The sequence below is a fragment of the Xenopus laevis genome, chromosome 7L (genome assembly GCF_017654675.1).
Source record: "Xenopus laevis strain J_2021 chromosome 7L, Xenopus_laevis_v10.1, whole genome shotgun sequence".
In the NCBI taxonomy this organism is placed as follows: Eukaryota; Metazoa; Chordata; class Amphibia; order Anura; family Pipidae; genus Xenopus; species Xenopus laevis.
The window spans coordinates 62,169,297-62,192,072 of record NC_054383.1 but is presented as its reverse complement, the minus strand read 5'-3'; the positions used below and the strand labels follow the sequence as shown (position 1 = coordinate 62,192,072).

General features: G+C 39.8%; 2 protein-coding genes across 3 annotated transcripts in view; one reads left to right on the top strand and one right to left on the bottom strand.

Moving 5' to 3' along the window:
- Positions 1–4,603: 4,603 nt before the first annotated feature.
- On the top strand, positions 4,604–7,091 carry LOC121395469. The gene is made up of 2 exons (XM_041569031.1): positions 4,604–6,238; positions 6,795–7,091. Exons 1-2 carry the CDS (start codon positions 4,604–4,606, stop codon positions 6,981–6,983), a joined length of 1,824 nt encoding a protein of 607 aa, XP_041424965.1. The 3' UTR covers positions 6,984–7,091.
- Positions 7,092–12,435: 5,344 nt separating this feature from the next.
- Positions 12,436–22,776, bottom strand: part of ercc1.L (excision repair cross-complementation group 1 L homeolog) — a 37,949-nt gene continuing 27,608 nt past the window's right edge. The window contains 4 exon segments of one of the 2 annotated variants that reach the window (NM_001087029.1): positions 12,436–13,121; positions 21,820–21,888; positions 22,032–22,103; positions 22,579–22,678. In NM_001087029.1, coding sequence (NP_001080498.1) covers positions 13,092–13,121; positions 21,820–21,888; positions 22,032–22,103; positions 22,579–22,678 — 271 coding nt within the window. In that variant the 3' untranslated portion in view covers positions 12,436–13,091. 2 annotated transcript variants of the gene reach the window in all.

Genomic DNA, 22,776 nt, shown 5'->3' with positions numbered 1-22,776 from the left:
TGGGCAAATGTCTGGCCACTGCGCTCTTTTTAGCGCTGCGCTGCGTTAATAAATGAGCCCCAGTATGTTACAACATTCCTTTGATAACATGAAAGACTAAGTAAATCATTTAGACATTAATTGTACAAGGAGGAATCAGACTATGTATGGTATTGGCATACTCCCATTTGTTATCACCCCCATTTATGACATCAAAATGGGTATATAAACTTATGTTATATGGGAGTATCCTTGGAAAGCATTCGGGTACCACCCAGGTGACACACGACTGTTTCCCCAGGCAAAACCTATTGTCTTGTATTTTGGACACAATAAACTACCTCATTGTATTTGAACTTGCACTATTTCGTGGTTTTGCTTTACGTACGAGGTCATAGAGGTACAAATATAACAACATTTGGTGACCCGCCGACGTGATATTCCCGGACGCTGGACGCCCAAGTTTTTCAGTCGGATCTTCAGGCAAGTTGAGAAGAGAGCTCCTGCTTCTACAGGTGACAGGAGACTACCCGTGGAGATTTCTGCTCCAGGACGGATTTCCCGTGAAGCTTTACTCATGGATGAATGATACCCGCGCGGAAGGCTCTGATATAAGGTGAGCATCAATGTACTTTTCTAGTCTATTTTTACTGCTTATTATTGTGTTAAGTGTTGTACTAACCAGTTCTGATATTCTGCCGTTCATGATAGGAATACGCTTTTTTTCCTTACTGTTTTTGTAATTTGTACGTACCTAGTTCCTTATCATGAGCAGTTAGATTAAGAAGAAAAAAAATTCTGTCATAGCAATTACACATGCATGTTGATGTATGAATGACAAAGGATCCCTGACTGTTGTGATTGAATGATTGTGGTTGAAACTGGAACCCACACCCTCCGGAATCAACCGAGTGCGTGAATAACTTTAGCTTAATCGTAAATTGTGTGATAGTGTCCATAAGGGAATCCGTGACTCTATCTCAGAGTCTGCTTGCTGTTTAGGAGTTTTTCTGCGGTTCCTGTTTATAGGGCGACCTAACAGGCCAGAAAACGGAAAACTAGGTTTTCTGAAGGAAATTCTTTAGTGTGTGGTGTGTGAATCACTTTCCTGTCTGTTTGAATCTGCATATGTCAAAAGAGAGCCCTAGAAGCATCTAGGTGTCAAACATCTGCAGCTTCAAATCTATTTTCTCCCCTTACACTCAGTTTGTAAGTCCCACACTGTAAAAACACTACAGACACACTCCCACTTTCTTTGTTAGGGAGATTTCTTATGCTTTCAACAGAAGAAGATAGTAATTCTTCCAAGTACAACCTAGCGTTTGAAGCAATCTTATTTTTTTCGCCTTGTTAAATTTGGTTTTCTTATTTACTATTGGAGGCGATATGTTTAATATGCTTAAACCTAAACCTCCCCCAGAACTTCTGGCTAAGGTGTGTGCCCAAAACCCCTTATGTCGTAAGGCTCTTGTAACATGTCACAAAGCATGGGTTAAGTGGGGTACAAGTAAGGATGCCACGTTTTCCTGGCCAGAAAACTGCAGCATTCTCCCTACAGATCTAGCTAGCCTGTTAAAACAGATCAATGTTAAATGTAAGGGCAAAGAATTAATAGCACATACCGCATGCCATGATGTCTGGCAAGCATATGCTCAGCAATACCCAGAAAAACCACCTGCATATGCCCCCAGCTGAACAAGCCAACATAGACACTGCTCCGAGTTCAGCCAAATTATATCCCGTCCTTAAAATGGACGCACAGGAGCAATTACAGACTGCCCTAAACACGCCTATTGGCAATCCTAGGGTAGCACAGGGCTATACTGCCCCGGCACTTCCCCCACCAACAAACTTGCAGACAGTGCCACATGCCAGTAATGAGGACTCATACTGGGCAGACGTCTCAGGGCGTCTTAAGCTTAGCAAAACCAACCCCTTTCGTCCTATTGAGGATGCTGCACACCTAACCCCCGTTAACACAGCACCTCCTCGTCAGGGTTTTCAGACTCCTACGGGAAATCGCCCTGAAGTCAGGGCACCTACACCTCTCGCTAGCATGTCTTTTGACGAAGAAGAGGATGAAATGCCCATATTAGAAGATGCGGAAGCCCCGACAACTAGAGTCTTGGCAACTATTGTTACAAGACCAAAAAACACCACTCCAAAACAAAATTCCTTCTCCCCAAAGGATGTAGTAATCCGAGGAGAAGGGGGGGGATAGCACTTTTGTAGATCCATGGGTTGACAATCTGGCCGGCTGGTCAGAATCTTTAAAACCTAATGTTACCCCATTTCCTAGAGAGGGAGCTCTGGACACCCGTAACTTGAATACAGCACGCCTCTGTATCCGAGGAGGCATGGGAGATCCAAATTGGGATAGACAATACATGATTAATGGTTTTAGCATTTGGGAGAAATATGAAAATCTGAGCGCACTTGCTAACATTGTCTCACCCAAACAGATGTATCCTCTTATGCATACTACCAAAGGACTTAAATATGTCCCTTGGAACTTTGCCGATGTGGAAGGGATAATCAGGGCTCTGCCGCCTCTGTTAAGGGGGGCAGACCCCTGGATATCTAAATTTGAAAGACTAACTGCCGGCATGTCTCTATGCTTAGGCGATCTAAAAGCATTACTAGCTCAAATTCTTGGACGCTCAGCGCAGTCCATATGGAACGAGGCAGGACTTCCTCATATTGTTCTGTCCTCAGATTCTCACGACGGAGCTGAATTTAACCCTTACAGACCTAGAATTTTTGCAGCTCTCAGAGTTTGTTATCCCACTCACAAGGATTTCGGGAAACTAATGAATACTTCTCTCCCTGAAAGTGCAGACATAACTAAACACATTTCAGAATTCTTAGATCAATGGGCACAAGAAACAGGAATGGATCCTTACGAACCAAATGTAGTGCCACTTGTTTATCAGGCCCTCCGTAAAGGTTTCCCAGCCGCCTTACAGAAAAAATTAGATGCTATAGTCGGCTTAGATGCCAAATCATGGAAGGAGATTTATACTCATATCTTCACTACCATAAAATCTATGAGAAAGACAGTAAAAGGCAGAGAAGGATTTCAAAAAACACCCAGCACAAACTCATGTCCTTGCAAATTAAGGAACTCCAGAGGGAGAAATCAAGCCCGAAAGCAAGCCCGCAGAACAAACACCAGAACCAACACCCACCACTGAGTCCTATTCTTTCAGGGAATTTTTAAAAGATTTCCCTACCTTTTTGCAAATGTTCAGTCCGGTGGTTCAATTTAAACAACCATAATAGAGGGAAATCTGGAGATTTCAATGCTAATAACACACCCAAGGGTGTCTGTTTCAACTGTCACAAGCCAGGACATTATGCCCGTGTATGCCGTAGTCCAAAACGATTTGGCAATCAGTATAAACTCTCCTAACTTTCAATCTCGCAACAATTCCAATGTTCAATCTTTTCCTAATTGGTCTCCACCCAGGAACCAATCTCAATGACTGTATATGCTTTTACGGGTTCCCATGTCCACGGAAGAACCTTTTCTCACTGTTTCTATAGCAGAAATGCCTACATGTTTTTTGCTTGACTCAGGCGCTACAGTATCTGTTCTCTCTGTACTTCCTGCTGGTTTAACCCTTTCTTCCCAAACACGTCTCCACTGCAGGATTTGATGGTAAGCCTCAGCTAAACCAATTCACCTCTGAAGTTCCAGTGACAATTGGGAATATCACCTGTTTTACATGCTTTTGTCTATGCACCTGCATGTCCTGTCAATTTGCTAGGCAGAGACCTGTTAACCAAAGCTAACATCATTCTTGATTTTGCTGTCTCACGTCCAACTGTATTGTTTGCAACTACTGTCCCTTCTCCTGCAGATTCAGTTGATCCATTTGAAGATATACCTAAAGCAGTCTGGGCCACACCCGAGTCACCTTTTGGTAAGGCCGTTTCAGTTGAAGAGGTGCAAATTAATTTACATCCAGGGTGTGATGGCCCCAAGGTACCACAGTACCCACTTAAAGCCCAGTCCATTCAGGGTGTGGCAGATGAAATTAACCTACTTTTGCAACACGGCATAATTGAACCAAGCGACTCTCCTTATAACACTCCTTTGTACCCAGTACAGAAGCCAAATGGCTCCTACCGTATAGTCCATGACTTACGAAAGTTAAATGAAGTAGTCGCAGCAGAGTTCCCCGTTGTTGCCAATCCCTGCCACCCTCTTACAAGACAACCCCTTAAAGGAATATAATTCAGTTTTGGATTTATCCCAAGCATTTTATTGCATTCCTTTATCTCAACAATCCAGACCACTTTTTGCATTCACCTACAACAATAACCGTTACCAGTGGACCTGCCTCGTAATGGGCGGAGCTGACAGTCCCTCGATCTTCAGCCGTGTACTCGCGACTGATCTGCAAACTTTCACTGACCTTTTACCTACTTCTGTTTTTCTAATACAGTATGTTGACGACCTTCTGCTTTCTGCAGACACTGCTGAACTGTGCCAACACTACACTTGTGCCTTACTTTTGCATTTGCATACATGTGGTTATAAGGTCAATCGTTCAAAGCTGCAATTTTGTCAAACCTCAGTTACTTTTCTAGGCATGACAAACTCAAGGGAGCCAAACTCATGGGTCCCCAGGTGCTCACTAATGTCCAACGTATGCATCTACCTACCTCAGTCAAAGAATTACGCAGTGTTTTGGGTCTGTTTAACTTCTGTCGCTTATGGATTCCTGCTTATAGTTTTCGCATACTTCCTTTCAGAAAATACCTCAAAGGCAATCCTCCTGGCTATGCTTCTGTCTCTCTGTCTCAATCTGACTCTACAGCTCTTGAATGTCTAATGTCTGATATTTTGCAGGCCCCACAACTCCATTTGCCGAACAGCTGTGAGCCTATCTACATGTACGTTTTTGCAAACGCAATCTGTTGGGCGGCAGTAGCCACCCAACAAGAGGGATGTATTATAGGACACTTTTCAGGAATTTTTACACCCATAGAACAAGCTTTCACTTCCTGTGAACGTAACATATGCGCTTGTGCAGCATCTGTAGAAAAACTCTATTCACATATGATTGTTCCCAGTGTTATCATATACACCTCACATGACATGCCAGCACTACTCAAAAGTAATACATTACACTTTGTGCCTGCACGCGTAGGACAATGCACGGCTGTGCTCCTACGAAGTCACATTTCTTTCAAAGGAATGCCTCCAACTAATCCTTTCAATAATCTTAAAGACTTATTGTTGTTCTCGGCTGAGAACCATGATTGTACCTCTGAGGAAATTCCAGAGGAACTTCCCTTTATGGGTATTGTCCCAGTAACAGATTTACAACCGTCACATGTTGTAATTTTCTCTGACGGTTCACAGACAGAAACACATACGGGCTTTGCCGTGTGTCAGATAGATCCTGACACCAAAGAAATTATACAGAAAAAACAATATGCATTACCACCAGATACATCAGCCCAATTAGCAGAGATAGCCGCCGCCTTAGAAGGTTTCCGGCTCATGAATGACAAAAACGGAGTTCTCTATACAGACTCAGCTTACGTCACTACCACCATACATACAAATGCATCTAAATGGCACAAGAGAGGTTTTGTTACAGGAAAAGGAACTCCACTACAACATCATGACACGATTCTTGCTATAATGGAAGTACTACAGGAAAGACACAACAAAGGTTTAAAAACATCCTGTGAATGGGTAAAAGCACACCAACATAATGTCACAGATATTGTCGCATACGGCAATCAGATAGTTGACGAACTAGCAAAACAAACCACAAACCCACTAACCATTTTTGTACAAACACGAGCTAAGAAATATCTTTCCACTTCTAACCCTTTTGCACCCATCAGAGTAATGCAAGAAAGCGCCACTAGTGCAGAAACAGACAAATGGGTGGCTAATGAATGCTCTCATTACTATCACAATAACGAGCCTCCATATATTTGGATGCACCCTTCAGGTGTACCAGCATTACCCATAGGTGAGTGCCACCTATTGGCCCACCAGTTACACTACGGGTCACATATGCCAACAAATGACTTGATCAATACTATAAGGGAAATGTACTGGTGCCCAGATTTAAAAGATATTTGTAAAGCTGTGGTCAACACTTGTAATGTTTGTTTTACCAACACCAGTCATCAAACTCCAAGGATTCCTCCTGATTCCAAGGCCTGCTGGCCCCTTCAGAGAATGGCATATCAATTTCACGGACATGGTAACTCCTTGCAAAGGATACAGGTATCTTTTGGTCATGATTGACCCATACTCTCAATGGTTAGAAGCTTTTCCATGTAGGAAGGAAACAGCTCTGGTTGTATTTGATAATCTATACAATGAAATCTTTCCCAGACATGGGATTCCTAAATCTATTGTTTCGGATAATGGAAGCCATTTCAAAAATCAACTCTGTGAGACATTTGCAAATTGTACTGATATCAAGTGGAGGTACGTGTCTGTGTACAAACCAACCTCCAATGGCATTGTGGAAAGAGCTAATGGTCTCTTAAAGACACAACTCAGAAAATTGACAGCTGCCACAAATGGCTCGTGGCTGGAATGTCTCCCAGCTGCATTGTTCATACTCCGCAACCATCCTATTAGGCGTTGTGGACTTACCCCATTTGAAATCACTACCGGTAGACGTATGTCTCTTATCCGCACCATCAGTACACGTCCACTTCCCAATGCTGAAAGCCCATACAATCTCATACGGTGTCTCCAGTTAGCACACCAAATGTCTGAAGTGAATATTTCCAAGGCACCTGTTGTTGTCACTCCTTCTTTTCTTTTTCAGGTCGGAGATCTAGTCTACAAGAGAAATTTTACTCGTAGCCGTTGGGACCAACCTATATATTCCGGTCCTTTTAAAATACAACAGCTCTCCCCCACTGCCGTATTACTTGAAAACCACGGGACATGGATTCATCTTCGAGACTGCTTGCCTTGTCCTTCTGTGTTTCCTACTTCCTCTCCACCCCCATAACAGCATTATGGGCTGACAATGAACTTTTAAAACTGCACAGTACTGCTGCCATGATTGAAAATAAGACTGACTGTTGGGTTTGCTCACATATTCCTACTCACAGCCTCGGTACCCTATCCTTGGGGTCCCCTTTACATGGACTGATTTTGAAGACAGATATGTGATGGACTTTTCAACTCTTGATCCAGAATTGTCTAAATATAGGGAAATTTCTGGTAAAGGTGATGAAATAATGAAAGCAACCCCAGCTCTTATTTTGGCAGGAATAGTACGTCATCCTTCAGTATGTTTCACTGTTTTTAGTAGGAAAACACGGGTGACCATTAATGGTAAACAAATAAGGATTCCTAAAATCCTTATAGGAGAAACTACATGTAACTCAACCGATTTAAATATTACTCAGGTCCCCACACATTATGAAGCAGCCACCACATATGCACATTGTATTGATGAAACAAAAGTATCTTCTACTATTGAGCCCTGCCTTTCTTGGGCCAATAAGAGTTTAGAATGGGATTTAGATTATATAGATGGTCCTGCTCACTATAACATAAAATTTTTAACGCTTCAGATAAGAAATCAGGGTTTTCACCGCCCCATGGTGCTTCCTTCAGGGACTTATTACATCTGTGGTAAGAAAGCCTATGCATGGTTGCCCATGGGAGCCGAAGGTAGATGTACTATAGGAAATGTAGTCCCAGCTGTTAGAACTAGAACAGAATTATCTGCTACCTCACTTATTGATACACACTCATCCGCAGTTTTAAACCTTAAGATACAGAAAAGGGAACTCTTTAATGATAAAGATAAGGCTTGGCTTTCTTCCCTGCCTGGACAGGTTGGGGAATAGAAATGATGGTTCGCCTTAATGAATATGCTTCCCTTCTTGACCGCATGATTAACAACACTGTAATATCGGTCCTTGCAATTAATATAGAACTAGCTCAGATTCGTAAAGTAGCCCTTCAGAATAGAATGGCCCTAGATTATTTGTTAGCAGAACAAGGTGGAGTCTGTGTTTTAGTAGGAGAAGAATGTTGTACCTACATTAATGACTCTGAATCGCTGGTTGAATCTCATATGGCCAAGGTTTTCGAATTACAAAAACAAGCCAGGAATATTTCTAAAAATGGTTTTAATCCCTTTACATGGTTAGGTAATATTGGTGGATGGTTAAATGATTTCCTTGGAAGTTTCTTTAAACCCATCCTAGTTATTTTAGCTTTGGCCCTTGGCCTGTATCTTGTTGTTAAAGTAATGATATGTGCCATAAGCCGCTGTACCTCCTCCCCAGCTTCTGCTCTACTTTGATTTACATTTATAAGTTATAACTTTTCTCAGCCTTATAGGGGAGGTTTGACCAAAAAAAAAAAAAAGTGGGATCTTAGCATTTTTAGCTTTATTTTAGTATTTTTCATTTATTTTCATTTTTAAATTTTTTACATTTTTAACTTTTATCTTACATTTTTAAATTTTTTAATTTTAAGTTTTATTTCCATTTTTATCTTAATTTCATGGTATTTTTGAATCTAACTTGAATTTTAACCTTAATGTAATCAGTCTTATTTTACAATATCAGTATTATCTTACTCAGGATGATTATTACTATGTCTCATTATCTCTATGCAATGATTTCCTTTTATTATCTCTCTGTAATGCTTTATTTTGCTTTATTTTGAAACCTAAGTTCACTATAATCATATATTTGCTTAAATCTTAGGCTACATGTTATATTCACACAGCTCTTGCTTCATTGTGCGGTTCCAGCGGTTCCTAGCCAAGTTAGTTCCTCAAAAACAGGAAATACCTCTAGCCCCCTAGCTTCCTGTTTTCTTTGTTTTCATTCATTTCAGCTGCACTTCTGTATTGGTGCTGCCACAACAGTTGAACTGTAACTCACAACAGCATACACCACTGTCCCATTTATAATAGACCTCCCTTGTTCCTGGGGGTCCTCTCAGCACTCTCCCTGTGCCTGCAATTACTAATATGAAACGTCTTTCAACGTTTCAAGAGAAGTAATGTAATTAAAAAATATATCTGGAACGGTCCAATTCCTATGACGGACGAATGGCTAGTGTCAGAGGGTTGATATTTGTCACCCCCGCCCTCTATGACGCCATAACGCTATAGGGCCCAAGGTCACTCATATAGCTTATACTAGGCCATACAAACAAAAGATCATCACTCTGTTACTTAAATTCCAGAGTGTCAGCATAACGCCAGCCTGTCTGGTGGGGCCCCTTCTTGCTGAAGTGCTGCTCAAATTACTGGAAATACCACAATGGCCTTGGTTAGCCAATAGCTGATTGCGAGGTTGTGGACCGTTGGAGCTAGGCACAGTATGTTACAACATTCCTTTGATAACATGTAAGACTAAGTAAATCATTTAAACATTAATTGTACAAGGAGGAATCAGACTATGTATGGTATTGGCATACTCCCATTTGTTATCACCCCCATCTATGACATCAAAATGGGTATATAAACTTATGTTATATGGGAGTATCCTTGGAAAGCATTCGGGTACCACCCAGGTGACACACGACTGTTTCCCCAGGCAAAACCTATTGTCTTGTATTTTGGACACAATAAACTACCTCATTGTATTTGAACTTGCACTATTTCGTGGTTTTGCTTTACGTACGAGGTCATAGAGGTACAAATATAACAACACAACACGGGCAGCATGGTACTGGACTGTGCTTGCTTGATATTGGGCTACAATGGCAAGGAAATCCTCATACTCAGTCCGCCTGGGGTAAGTGTTTTTAATTTGGGTTCCCGATTGCAGTCGGGAGCAAGGCCGTAAGAAGATATAGCATATTTTCTTTCAATATCACATGGGCACGATGGAGCTATGCACCAAAGCACAAAGTAATCCACTATGCGAGTACTGTGTTGAATTTTATTGTATGAACACATTGAATATACAGTTATACGCTTTTCACTATGTTTTATCAGGGTAACTGAGAATTACCTATTAGTAACAGTACAGAATGTTTTTGGATGTGTGTCACTCACTGATGACGTCATACTTGGTTGTTTGGCCCCAGTTCCGAGTGTAGGTGCCGAAATAATTTTTCACTTATAAAATCCTCAGTGTGGTTTTTTGAAAGAAAATATATATATATATATATATATATATATATATATATATATATATATATATATATATATATATATTATATATATATATATATATATAAAACAAGGGAAAGTTGTGCTCACCACTAATTTTTAAAACCATTAGGCGGGGGTGCAATGAGGCTGTGACCACAAAATACACATACATACATACATACATACATACATACATACATACATACATACATACAGTCATATGAAAAAGTTTGGGAACCCCTATAAATTCTTTGGAGTTTTAGTTATCATTGGCTGAGCTTTCAAAGTAACTTCCTTTTAATATATAACATGCCTTATGGATACAGTAGTATTTTATCAGTGACAAAGTTTATTGGATTAACAGAAAATATGCAATATGCATCATAACAAAATTAGATAGGTGCATAAATTTGGCCACCCCAACAGAGATATTGCATCAATACTTAGTTGAGCCTCCATTTGCACATGTAACAGCCTGTAGACACCTCCTATAGCCTTTGATGAGTATCTGGATTCTGGATGGCGGTATTTTTGACCATTCCTCCATACAAAATCTCTCCAGTTCAGTTAAATTTGATGGCTGTCGAGCATGGACAGTATGCTTCAAATCATCCTATAGATTTCAGATGATATTCAAGTCGGGGGACTGTGACGGCCATTCCAGAATATTGTACTTCTCCCTCTCCATTAATGCCTTTGTAGATTTTGAAGTGTATTTAGGGTCATTGTCTGGTCATTATCCAACCCCTGTATAACTTCAACTTTTTGACTGATGCATGAACATTATCCTGAAGAATTTGATGATATTGGGTTGAATTCATCCGATCCTCGACTTTAACAAGGGCCCCAGTCCCTGAACTAGCCACACAGCCCACAGCATGATGGAAACTCCACCAAATTTGAAAGTAGGTAGCAGGTGTTTTCCTTGGAACGCGGTCTTCTTCTTCCGCTATGCAAAGCACTTTTTGTTATGACTACATTTTTGTCTCATCAGTCCAAAGCACTTTGTTCCAAAATGACTATGGCTTGTTTAAATGAGCTTTTCACACCACAATACTCTGTTTGTGGTGTGAGTGCTTCTTTCTTATCACCCTGCCATACAGATGTTCTTTGTGCAAATTGCGCTGCCAGACCTGTGGCCTTCCATTTCATTACATTCCTTACAGTTGAAACTTACAGTTTAAACCTCTGAGACAGCTTTTTGTAGCCTTCCCCTAAACCATGATACTGAACAATCTTTGTTTTCAGATGTTTTGAGAGTTGCTTTGAGAATCTCATGCTGTCATTCTTCAGAGGAGAGTGAAACAGAAGCACAACTTCTAACTGGCCACCTTAAATACCTTTTCTCATGATTGGACACACCTGCCTATGAAGTTTAAGGCTTAATGAGCTAATCCAACCAATGTTGGCAGTAATCAGTATTGAGCAGTTACATACATTACAATTAGCAAAATTACAAGGGTACCTAAACTTTTACACAGCTAATTTTTCACATTTGATTTAATTTCTTACAACAGTTTAAATGAAACAACTCAGTTAAACTGCAGACTTTCAGCTTTAATTGAGTGGGTTGAACAAAAAGATTGCATAAAAATGTGAGGCCTTTTTTAACACAATCACTTAATTTTAGGGGCTCAAAAGTAATTGGACAAATTAAAGAACTGAAAATAAAATGTTCCTTTCTAATAAACCCTTTGCTGGCAATGACAGTCTGAAGTCTTAAACTCATGGACGTCACCAGATTCTGGGTTTCCTCCTTTTTAATGCTCTGCCAGGCCTTTACTGCAGTGGCTTTCAGTTGCTGTTTGTTTGTGGGCCTTTCTGTCCGAAGTTTAGTCTTCAACAAGTGAAATGCATGCTCAATTGGGTTCAGATCAGGTGACTTCTTTGCTTTAATAAACGTTTGGGTTGCTTTGGCTGTATGTTTTGGGTCATTGTCCATCTGTATTATGAAACGCCTCCGAATCAATTTGACTGCATTTAGCTGGATTTGAGCAGACAGTATGTCTTTTATCACCTCAGAATTCATTCGGCTGCTTCTGTCCTGTGTCACATCATCAATAAACACTAGTGTCCCAGTGCCACTGGCAGCCATGCATGCCCAAGCCATTACACTGCCTCCACCATGTTTTATAGATGATGTGGTATGCTTTGGATCATGAGCTGTTCCATGCCTTCTCCATACTTTTTTTCTTGGCATCATTCTGGTAGAGGTTGATCTTGGTTTCATCTATCCAAGCAACCCCTATCTCACTGGGAAACCACCAGCTGACATGCACTACTTCAAAGGAAGCAATCTACAGGGCCATCTGAAGCACTCGCGATTCTCTTTCTTTTCAATTGTGTTTATTAGCATTTTCAAATAAACAGCATGAGAAATAAACAACATAACAAAGGATTGGCTGACATAAGCCCATCAGTTAATGTAACAGTACAGGATTATTACCTATCAATCCAAAGAAAATAAACATTGAATGATGCCTTAGATTAGACCATAAAATAACATAGAAAACAAAACTAAAAAAAATAAAAACAAACATAACAGTAAAAAGAAAAGTCCTGTCCGTCAGTCCAACAAAACAATTAACTACATCTTATACAGAAAAAAGCACATCTTCCATCAAATATTAAAACTCCTGTGAGTATGTAAAATAGAATCTCTGTCAGAACTGAACATACATTTTTCAATTATGGCTTTATTCTCAGAACCCAGAAAGTTAAAGTATAGGGACCAACATTTTAAAAATGTGTCCATAAAGCCAGAGCTACCATATCTAAAACTGCTGCATCCAAACAAAGAGACCTAAGATAAAACAAAACATCTTTTAAATCTGGGGAGTTTTCTTGAATCCAAAATTAATTTACGTGTAGCTGCAAGGACCATGAAAATAAAATGTTTATACTTATTCCAAAGTTTCATCATGGGAGAGGAGGTCGTCTGAAAGTCAAGTAATGCCAATTCAGGAGATAGCTTGAGATCGATGTTCAGTCTCCGATTCTCAACTCTCCTAGCAACTGCATTGCCAGCAAGAAAAACAGAAAAAAAGACCTTGCTATTACAAACTCAAATGAAGTGATTGTTTATTTTTCCCCGTTTGATGCAGGTTTGAGCACATCTGAATGTGTCTGAATGAGATAATTTATACCATATTATTCTGCCTGGTTGTACCAACCAATCAAAATAATTAGTCCCACAATCAAAACTGTGTGACTAAGTTGTCAGACCATGTTGCACTTTACTCTTAACTGTTTTTGAAAAAACAAGAATGTTTTTGAACCCCAGCTAACTAAGAAATCTGTAAGGACTTCAACAACTACAGTATATATATTTAGTAGAAAGCAGCAATCTGTTCTTGCCAGTGGAATATGGAGCAAATCATCTGCTTTCCTCTACCTGTGTTTAAACTGCAGGCAGAGGAAAGCGGTTGATCAGCTTTTCGGACCTGGCCTTAGTGTTGGTTGGTCCAAGTGTAATTTGGCAGGCTGGAAATTAACCTTAGGGCATTTTATAGCCCAATGCATGCTTATTAGCTATAGGTTTCCGAAATAAGCAGATGACCGAGACATTCACGTGATCGGCTAACAAGGAGGGGATCTGACTGTATTAAAAAAATCAATAAACTTTATGCAAAAAATCATTAAAAACAGTTCAAGAATAAGGGCAAGGGTGCGGCTAAGCTTATGAGCTATGCAGAGTTCTATGCATGACACTATAATTTTTAGAAAATCTGGATAAAACCATTCAGTACTTCAGCTAATCGGTCCACTACATGTGAAAAGCTGGACAGGGCTGCCATAGCATAGTAAAACAATGGGCTGAGTAGTAACCCTCCAAAAGCAACACCATGCTTTTTCAAATAACTATTGCATGTAACAAGCTTTTGGAGGGTGATAGCAAGGCAAGTGTATGGTAGACTAAAAGCACCCCAAACTATTGTAGCCCTGAAAGCAATAAAAGGCTAGTACCACATGGGGCTATTAAGTTACATACCATATGTAAAAAAAAAAAAAATCACCACAAAGTAATTTTCTAATCTATATTCAGTGTCAAAGAAATATTATTAATTATTTTCCTTTGTTGAGATAGGTAGAGATGAGGGTTACTAATAATTCCCAGGGCTGTCTGGTTTTTACATCATGAGCAAGGGCTGTGCTCTGGTGGGGGAAACTATTTTAGGGTGACAGGTGCCCTTAAGGTAATGCTGTACTTATATTGCTGTTTTAAGGAAACTGACACACTGAAATAGCTAGATTATTTGTGCAACTTATTGTTCACAACATTGTGCAGAGTATTTACCTGTTTTAAGTGTCAATTGAAAGGCATACTCCAAAACCAAGAGGAGCAGACTCAAGACTTATAGCCCTCCTGAAAATGACAAGTGACTGACTTCTCCCTTTCCATAAGGCCATTCACCTGCACCCCCCATGTCCAAAATTACAATTCTCAAAAGCTCCTCCATCAAAAATCCATCCTCACCCACGAAAGACAGACTTCTCCCTCAGAAGTCCCCTCTGGTGACACGGCTTCAACAAGGCTCTGACTTTACCCTCCTCTCATGCAGGCACTACACAAACCCGTCCCTTCGCCCCCTCTCATTCCTGTGTCAGATCTCCTTCAAGCAGGCACAAGCAGCACCACCTGCACCCTCCCCTTTCCAGTGTGAAAAAGACATCTCTTTACTTACTTGCTCCGCCCGCAATAAACCTTCCTTCCACCTCCTTCAAATCACATAAGCCCATACAGCTACCAAATTTCTCCTGAAAGCTTAGGTCTTGATCACTTTCTTTCCTCAAATGCAGGCCCACCCCCCATCCTAAAAAGCTTTGTGTATGCAAATTAACACTCTCATTGATACCTTAAAACAGTGCTGTCCTACTTACATAGGGCCAGAATTTTTCTAGTCTACTTGATGGAGGGTCGATAATGGAAGTCAATGTTGACCACTCCCTGTTTAAGCCACAACCATGTTGCCACATTAACTTTTAAGAGCATGTCCACCAAAAACCCTAATGGTTGGTGTTCAATGCAGGGATAGCACTTATCATTCATATGAAAAATTTCAGTCATATTAAAGCATACCTTTAAATCCATATGCCTCCTCCTCCCCTGTGGATAACACAGCACCCTCCCCTCAGCACATGATTAACACCTTAGGGGCCCCTAACAACAATTTACAAATGCTAACAAGTTCAGGTTTTTGAGGAGTCAACCAGAAAAAAATGCTATTCTGGATCACCCAGAACTTATAGCAAATGTGAACCTCTGGGTAATAGTGACCATAATGTTATATCATTTAATGTCTGGTGCAAAAAACAAATATACACTGGGGCAACAAAAACCATGAATTTCAAAATAGCCAATTTTAGTGCCTTGTGGCGTTAAGTTTTCAGCTAAAAACCACAGAACAGAAATGGTTGTCATTTAAAATGATATTAAAACATTACTTTTCTTAATTTATTCCATTAAGGGGTAAATGTAGAAGCTCTAAGATATAGAAGTAAAGAAGTTACTAGGAAAGAAGAGAAAGGCATTTAAAAACTACTGTTGGGACAGAAGCTGCATTTAATGAATTTAAACACTATAATAAATGTTGTAAATCAACAATCAGGAAGGCAAAGAAAGAAATTGAAGAGTGCATTGCGGCGGAGACTACGACTAACCCCAAAAAGTTTTTTAAATATATTTATAGTAAAAAGATGCAGGTTGAGAGTGTTTCTACATTAAATAATGGTATCAGTGCTTTTCTTCAGTAAAAAGATGCAGGTTGAGAGTGGTTCTACATTAAATAATGGTATCAGTGCTTTTCTTCAGTGTATACAATAGAGGAGGCTGAGTTTCCAGGCCCAATTCATAGCTGCACTGATGGCTGAGGTCACTCTAGTTAGTGGCTGACTCAGGATATGATCCATAAAACTTTAATAAAAATTAATGTAAACCAGGCTCCAGGGCCTGATGGCATACACCCCTGGGTTCTCAGAGAGCTTAGTTCAGTTTAAGACCAGCCCCTATTTCTGATTTTTTCAGATTCACTTTCATCTGGTATGGTAAAAAACTGATGTCATTCCAATATTTAAAAAGGGATTATAATCTTAGTCTGGCAATTATAGGCCAGTTAATTTGACATCTGTGGAGGGCTAGGTATTGGGTCTACTTTTATTTAACTTGTTCATTAATGACTATGGGGAGGGTATTGTAAGTAATGTATCAGTGTTTGCAGATGACACCAAACTATCCAGCCCAATAAATTCCATCCAGGATGTGGCATCCTTGCAGCATGACTTGACAAACTGGCAGCTAAGTGGCAAATGAGATTCAATGTTGATAAATGTAAAGTCATGCACCTGGGATGTAAAAATATCCAAGCCACTTACAGGGACTGCACTAGGCAATGGGAATGCTCTAGGCAAATCCATTATGGAAAAGGACCTTGGAGTCCTTGCAGATGATAAACTTGGCTGTAGCAAGCAATGCCAGTCCGCAGCATCAAGGGCAAATAAGGTCTTGAGCTGTATTAAAAGGGGCATTGATTCACGGCAGGAAGTGGTCATTCTTCCACTTTATAGAGCACTGGTAAGGCCCCATCTAGAATATGCCGTACAGTTTTGGCTTCCATCACTCAAACAGGACATTATTGTATTAGAGAGGGTACAGAGAAGGGCATCTAAGCAAGTAAAATGTATGGGAAATCTTAGCTATGAGGAAAGACTGGCCAAATTGGGGATGTTCACGTTGGTTTAAGGGGTGATATGATAACTATGTATAAATATATAAGAGGATCATATAATAATCTCTCTAATGCTTTATTTACCAGTAGGTCTTTCCAACTGACACAAGGTCACCCATTCTGATTAGAACAAAAGAGGTTCCGCCTAAATATTCGGAATGGTTTTTTTACAGTGATGAGCTGTGAAGATGTGGAATTCTCTCTCTGAATCAGTTGTACTGGCTGATACATTAGATAGCTTTAAGAAGGGGGGTTGGATGGCTTTTTAGCAAGTAAGGGAATACAGGGTTATGGAAGATAGCTCATAGTACAAGTTGATCCACGGACTAGTCCGATTGCCATTTTGGAGTCAGGAAAGAATTTTTTCCCCCCTCAGAGAAATTGGAGAGGCTTCAGATGGGTTTTTTGCCTTCCTCTGGATTAACTGGCAGTTAGGCAGGTTAAAAAAAGTTAAAAGCTTGAACTTGATCGACATGTGTCTTTTTTCAACCTAACTTACTGTTACTATGTAAGAAACTCACAGAAAGCATAGGGCAGGCAGAGTATGGCACACACAAGGAGCATAGGGAAGGCAGAGTATGGCACGCACCGGGAGCACAGGGAAGGCAGAGTATGGCACACAGGGAGCATAGGGCAGAATAGAGCAGGAGACAGGGAAACTATCAGGACCACTCTATAATGAACAGTACATACTGTGGTACATAAAGTGACACAATGCTGGTGACCCTCCAGCAGTTTGTCTGAGGTATGAACAGGTGCACAATATGGGCACTTTCAGTCTGGGTCTGAGCTGTGAACAGAACAGAGCTTTAGTGTGTGAAAAATAGAGGTGCTACAGGTGTGAACAATGCAGAGGGGAATACAAGTATGAATGATGCAGGAGATTAAAGTCTGAAATTGAGGTTTAAACAATGCAGGGACCAGTTAATCTCAGTACTGATAACTTTTAGACTATGGACACACATGTGGATACTTGCTGTGTTTTCATCTTAATTCGCACCATTAGTTGGCAACAGCATAAATGCGCTAGCGTAGCATGCCACTGCAGAAAGTTGAAACCGCAAGCGTAAAAAAAACTGTGCCACAAACCGCACCGAAAACATGGCAGGTATCCGCATTTGTGTCCGTAGCCTTAAAACTCACAGAAATTAAGCAGTCACAGCAAGCAGACTTTCATGTGGGGTCCACAGAAGGGGGGGGGGCAGATGATATCAAAGGTCCCTGTTGTGGGGCTACACCACAACAGGGACCTAGAAAGCAGATCTTGGGAAAGGGAAAAGATAAGTTCGAGGTGGGCCAGGGGCTACATTAAAGGTCATTACAGATTTACCGGCAATTACCGGCTGGGTGGCAACCCGATTTATAAGGAAAAGGTTATTTTTTTTCCATGAACATTTCTGAATGTTTTACAAAGGTGAACAACTCTTTCAACGAGTACAGTGGTACTGTATCAAATGCTTTAGCAAAGTCTAAGTAGATTACATAGTTACATAGTTATAGTTAAATTGGGTTGAAAAGAGACAAAGTCCATCGAGTGTAACCCCTCCAAATGAAAACCCAGCATCCATACACACACCCCTCCCTACTTTCACACAAATTATATATTCCCATACCTATACTAACTATAGAGTTTAGTATCACAATAGCCTTTGATATTCTGTCCAAAAAATCATCCAAGCCATTCTTAAAGGCATTAACTGAATCAGCCATTACAACATCACCTGGCAGTGCATTCCACAACCTCACTGTCCTGACCGTGAAGAACCCCCTACGCTGCTTCAAATAAAAGTTCTTTTCTTATAGTCTAAAGGGGTGGCCTCTGGTACGGTGATCCTCTTTATGGGTAAAAAGGTCCCCTGCTATTTGTCTATAATGTCCTCTAATGTTCTTGTAAAGTGTAATCATGTCCCCTCGCAAGCACCTTTTTTCCAGAGAAAACAACCCCCAACCTTGACAGTCTACCCTCATAATTTAAGTCTTCCACACCTCTAACCAGTTTAGTTGCACAACTCTGCACTCTCTCCAGCTCATTTATTTGCATCTTAAGGACTGGAGTCCAAAACTGCACTGCATACTCCAGATGAGGCCTCACCAGGGACCTATAAAGAGGCATACTTATGTTTTCATCCCTTGAGTTAATGCCCTTTTTATGCAAGACAGAACTTTATTTGCTTTAGAAGCCACAGAATGACACTGCCCAGAATTAGACAACTTGTTATCTACAAAAACCCCTAAATCCTTCTCATTTAAGGAAACGCGCAACACACTGCCATTTAGTGTATCACTTGCATTTATATTATTTTTGCCAAAGTGCATAACCTTGCATTTATCAACATTGAACTTCATTTTCCAGTTCGCTGCCCAGTTTTCCAACTTAGACAAATCACTCTGCAAAGTGGCAGCATCCTGCATGGAACCTATAGTTCTCCACAATTTAGTATCATCTGCAAAAATAGAAACAGTACTTTCAATGCCCACCTCCAGGTCATTAATAAACAAGTTGAAAAGCAAGGGACCTAGTATAGAGCCCTGCGGTACTCCACTAACAACACTGGTCCACTCTTTGTAGTCTATCTTTTAGCCTATGTTTTAGCCAGTTCTCTATCCAGGTACAAATACTATGTTCCAGACCAACATTCCTTAATTTAACCAGTAACCTTTTGTGTGGCACTGTATCAAATGCTTTAGCAAAGTCTAAGTAAATCACATCCACTGCCATCCCAGAATCGAGGTCCCTTCTCATAAAAATAAATTAAGTTAGTCTGGCAATATCTATTACGCATAAAACCATGCTTGCATACACTCATAGTATTATGATTTGCTATAAAGTCCAGTATCTTATCCTTTAATAAGCCTTCAAAAAGCTTTCCTACTACTGACGTCAGACTAACTGGCCTATAATTTTGAGGCTGAGAACGGGATCTTTTTTGAATAGAGGCACCACATTAGCAATTCGCCAGTCTCTCGGCACTATGCCAGTCCTAAATGAATCATGATTAATTAAGTAAAGAGGTTTGGCAATCACAGAGCTAAGCTTGCTAAGTACCCGGAGATGAATACCATCTGGCCCTGGACCTTTGTTTATCTTAACATGTTCTAGTCTCTTTTGTATTTCCTCATGTGTGAACCATGCATCATTAGTTGTATTACTAGAATTGTGACTATTAAGAAGGAAACCTTCAATAACTGGTTCCTCATTTGTGTAGAAATAATGAATAAAAATATGAATTCAGAATCTGCTGACTCCCCTCTGTAAACAAAGGTCCCACTCCTTCCTGCTTCATTTTTTTACTATTACCATATTTAAAAAATAATTTTGGATTCTTTTTACTGCTTGCTGCAATATTCTTTTCCATATCAATTTTAGCTTGCCTTATAACTTCTTTGCATGATTTATTGGCCTCCTTGTACCTTATAAATGATTTGGCTGTCCCAGCTAACTTGAGAGCCTTAAAAGCATGCCTTTTCTTACCCACCTCAACACAAACACTTCTATTGAACCAAAAAGGTTTTGCTTTGCAACGTCATTCCTTGCTTCCAAGGTGAATATACTGACATGTATATTTATTAAGCAGCATTTTAAAGACTTCCCATTTTTGCTCTGTGTTTAACCCTGTGAAAAGCATTTCCCCCTTAATATGCTGCAGAGATGCCCTTTCATACTGTTTGCACATATGAAATTTAGTGTTTTAGTTACTCCCTTATAGAATTGCTTCTGCAACAGAATCTCAAAGGAGACCATGTTATGATCACTATTCCCTAAATGCTCACCCACACAAATGTTAGAGATGAGTTCAGTATTATTAGTTATTACAAGGACATCCTCTGCCATCTCAGAGTTGAGGTTCCTTCTCACCTCCACATTAAAGGCATTAAACTAGACTGGCAAGATCTGTTACGCATACAAACAGGCTGTCATACTCATAATATTGTGATTTGAAGTATCTTATCCCTTAATACCTCACTGAAAAGCTTTCCTACCAATGACGTCAGACTAGCTGGCCTGTAGTTATGAGGCAGAGAACAGGATACCATTTGGAATAGGGGCACCACATAAGCACTTTGCCAGTCTCTTGGTACCATTCCAGACTTCAATGAATTCTGAAAAATTAAATTACATACTAAAATTTAACTCAAAGGTTAACCACTGCATAATGTAAAGACGTTTGGCAATCACAGAACTAAGCAGGTCCAAAAGAGAACTGTTCCTTGTAGGTTCTTGAACTAGCTGAAATAAAAAGTTATCGTTTTTCATATTTACAAACCTGCTAGATTTTTATTACTTGGCAAACCCATTACCCCAGTCAATGTCTGGATAACTGAAGTCACCCATAATAATAACTTGACCTAGTTGTGAAGCTGCCTCCTTTCGTAAAAGTAGCTGGGCTTCATTTACATCACTTATACGAAGGTGGTTTGTAGCATACACAATCATTTTCTTGTAACTTTTTGCCCAGTAGAAATCTCTACCCAAAGGGACTTAATTACAATTTTATTAATTATTTTGAAAAGCAAATTGCAAAAAAAGCAGCACAACATTTTAATTTCTCAACACAAAATATTTACAGCTCAGCAACTGGTTCCCTAAAAAATCATTTTACACAGCTTTAGGTTGTCCCAGTCATGTGGAATTATTGCTGTTCTGTTACTTCCAAAGAAGTCCCTTTCACAGAAATGTCTATTTGCTTGTTTTTAGGAATGGTTCATGAAGGGTGTCATATAGCCTTTTAGCCTATGAGAAACAAAACATGAGGCATTTTTAGAATTGTTGCATTGTTTACTATTCTCTTCATTTCACATTACTAAAATCAGATGCATGTCTCTGAGACAATAAGATGAAGATGACAAGCTTAAATGGTGCTTCAAAGTGGGGGATGGGCACTAACCTACTGCAATGAACTGAAGTACTGCACATTCAATTGACAGTAGTACAGTAAATACATTTGGAAATTGAATGCACCTTTCTGATAAAAAGAAAAACAGCTTACTTTCTGGGGTCCGAGGCCAGGGCATAAAGAAAGATCTTCACGTGATGCATTTGCAAGGTCAAACAGAGTCTAAAAGAAAAAAACAGATGCAGACAAATTATTTAAATGCTGATAGTAAGTCTCCTATATACGGTCATATACCGTATACATATACACAAATTTCTTCAAATATGAACACAGAAATAGAATATAAGATGTTTAAGGAAACTGACCCCAAACGTGGTAAATAGAGTGCAGCTGTCTGTCTTGTTTACATACTTAACAGTTGTGAGACACTCTGTCATCTGAAACAAAAAAAAAAAAGCTTTTGAGCAGTAGTATTGTAACATGTTACTGGTCATCTTTACATTAACCCTTAGTATGATGTAGAGTGATATTCTAAGACAGTTGAATTATTTAGTAACTCTCCAGTCTGGAATTTCAGCAGCTATATAGTTGCTAACAACCAGGTAGTGGCTTAAATTAAAGGCTTTGAAATGAAAAGAAAAGGACGTGAATAAAAAGATCATTTAAAAAAGTGATAAAAGGTAACCAGATCATTGTTACCTCACAGATCAATAGTTTGCTGCACAGAGCAATAGTTTTGCTGCAAGGATCGGTGACCCCCCCCCCCCCATTTGAAAAGCTGGAAAGAGTCAAATAGGAAGGCAAATAATTAAAAAATATATAAAATATGAAGACCATTTGGAAAAAATAGGGCAACTTAGAGGAGGTATTTTAGTCACTTAATTTTTAGTACCAATTTATACATCCCCTCACCGTAGACATGAAGTCCTTCTCAGTTCTTTCTTTCAGAGCATCTGCAGGTTTCTGTTCATAACATTTATATGTCTCAAGGTACCGAGCAGCCTCCTCAGGACTAGAGATTACAGACAAAGCAAACAGTGTTCAGATAATGTTGACCCATTTGCATCAACAGAGTTCTCCACCCACTCTTTCTCAATCTTTGATTTATTA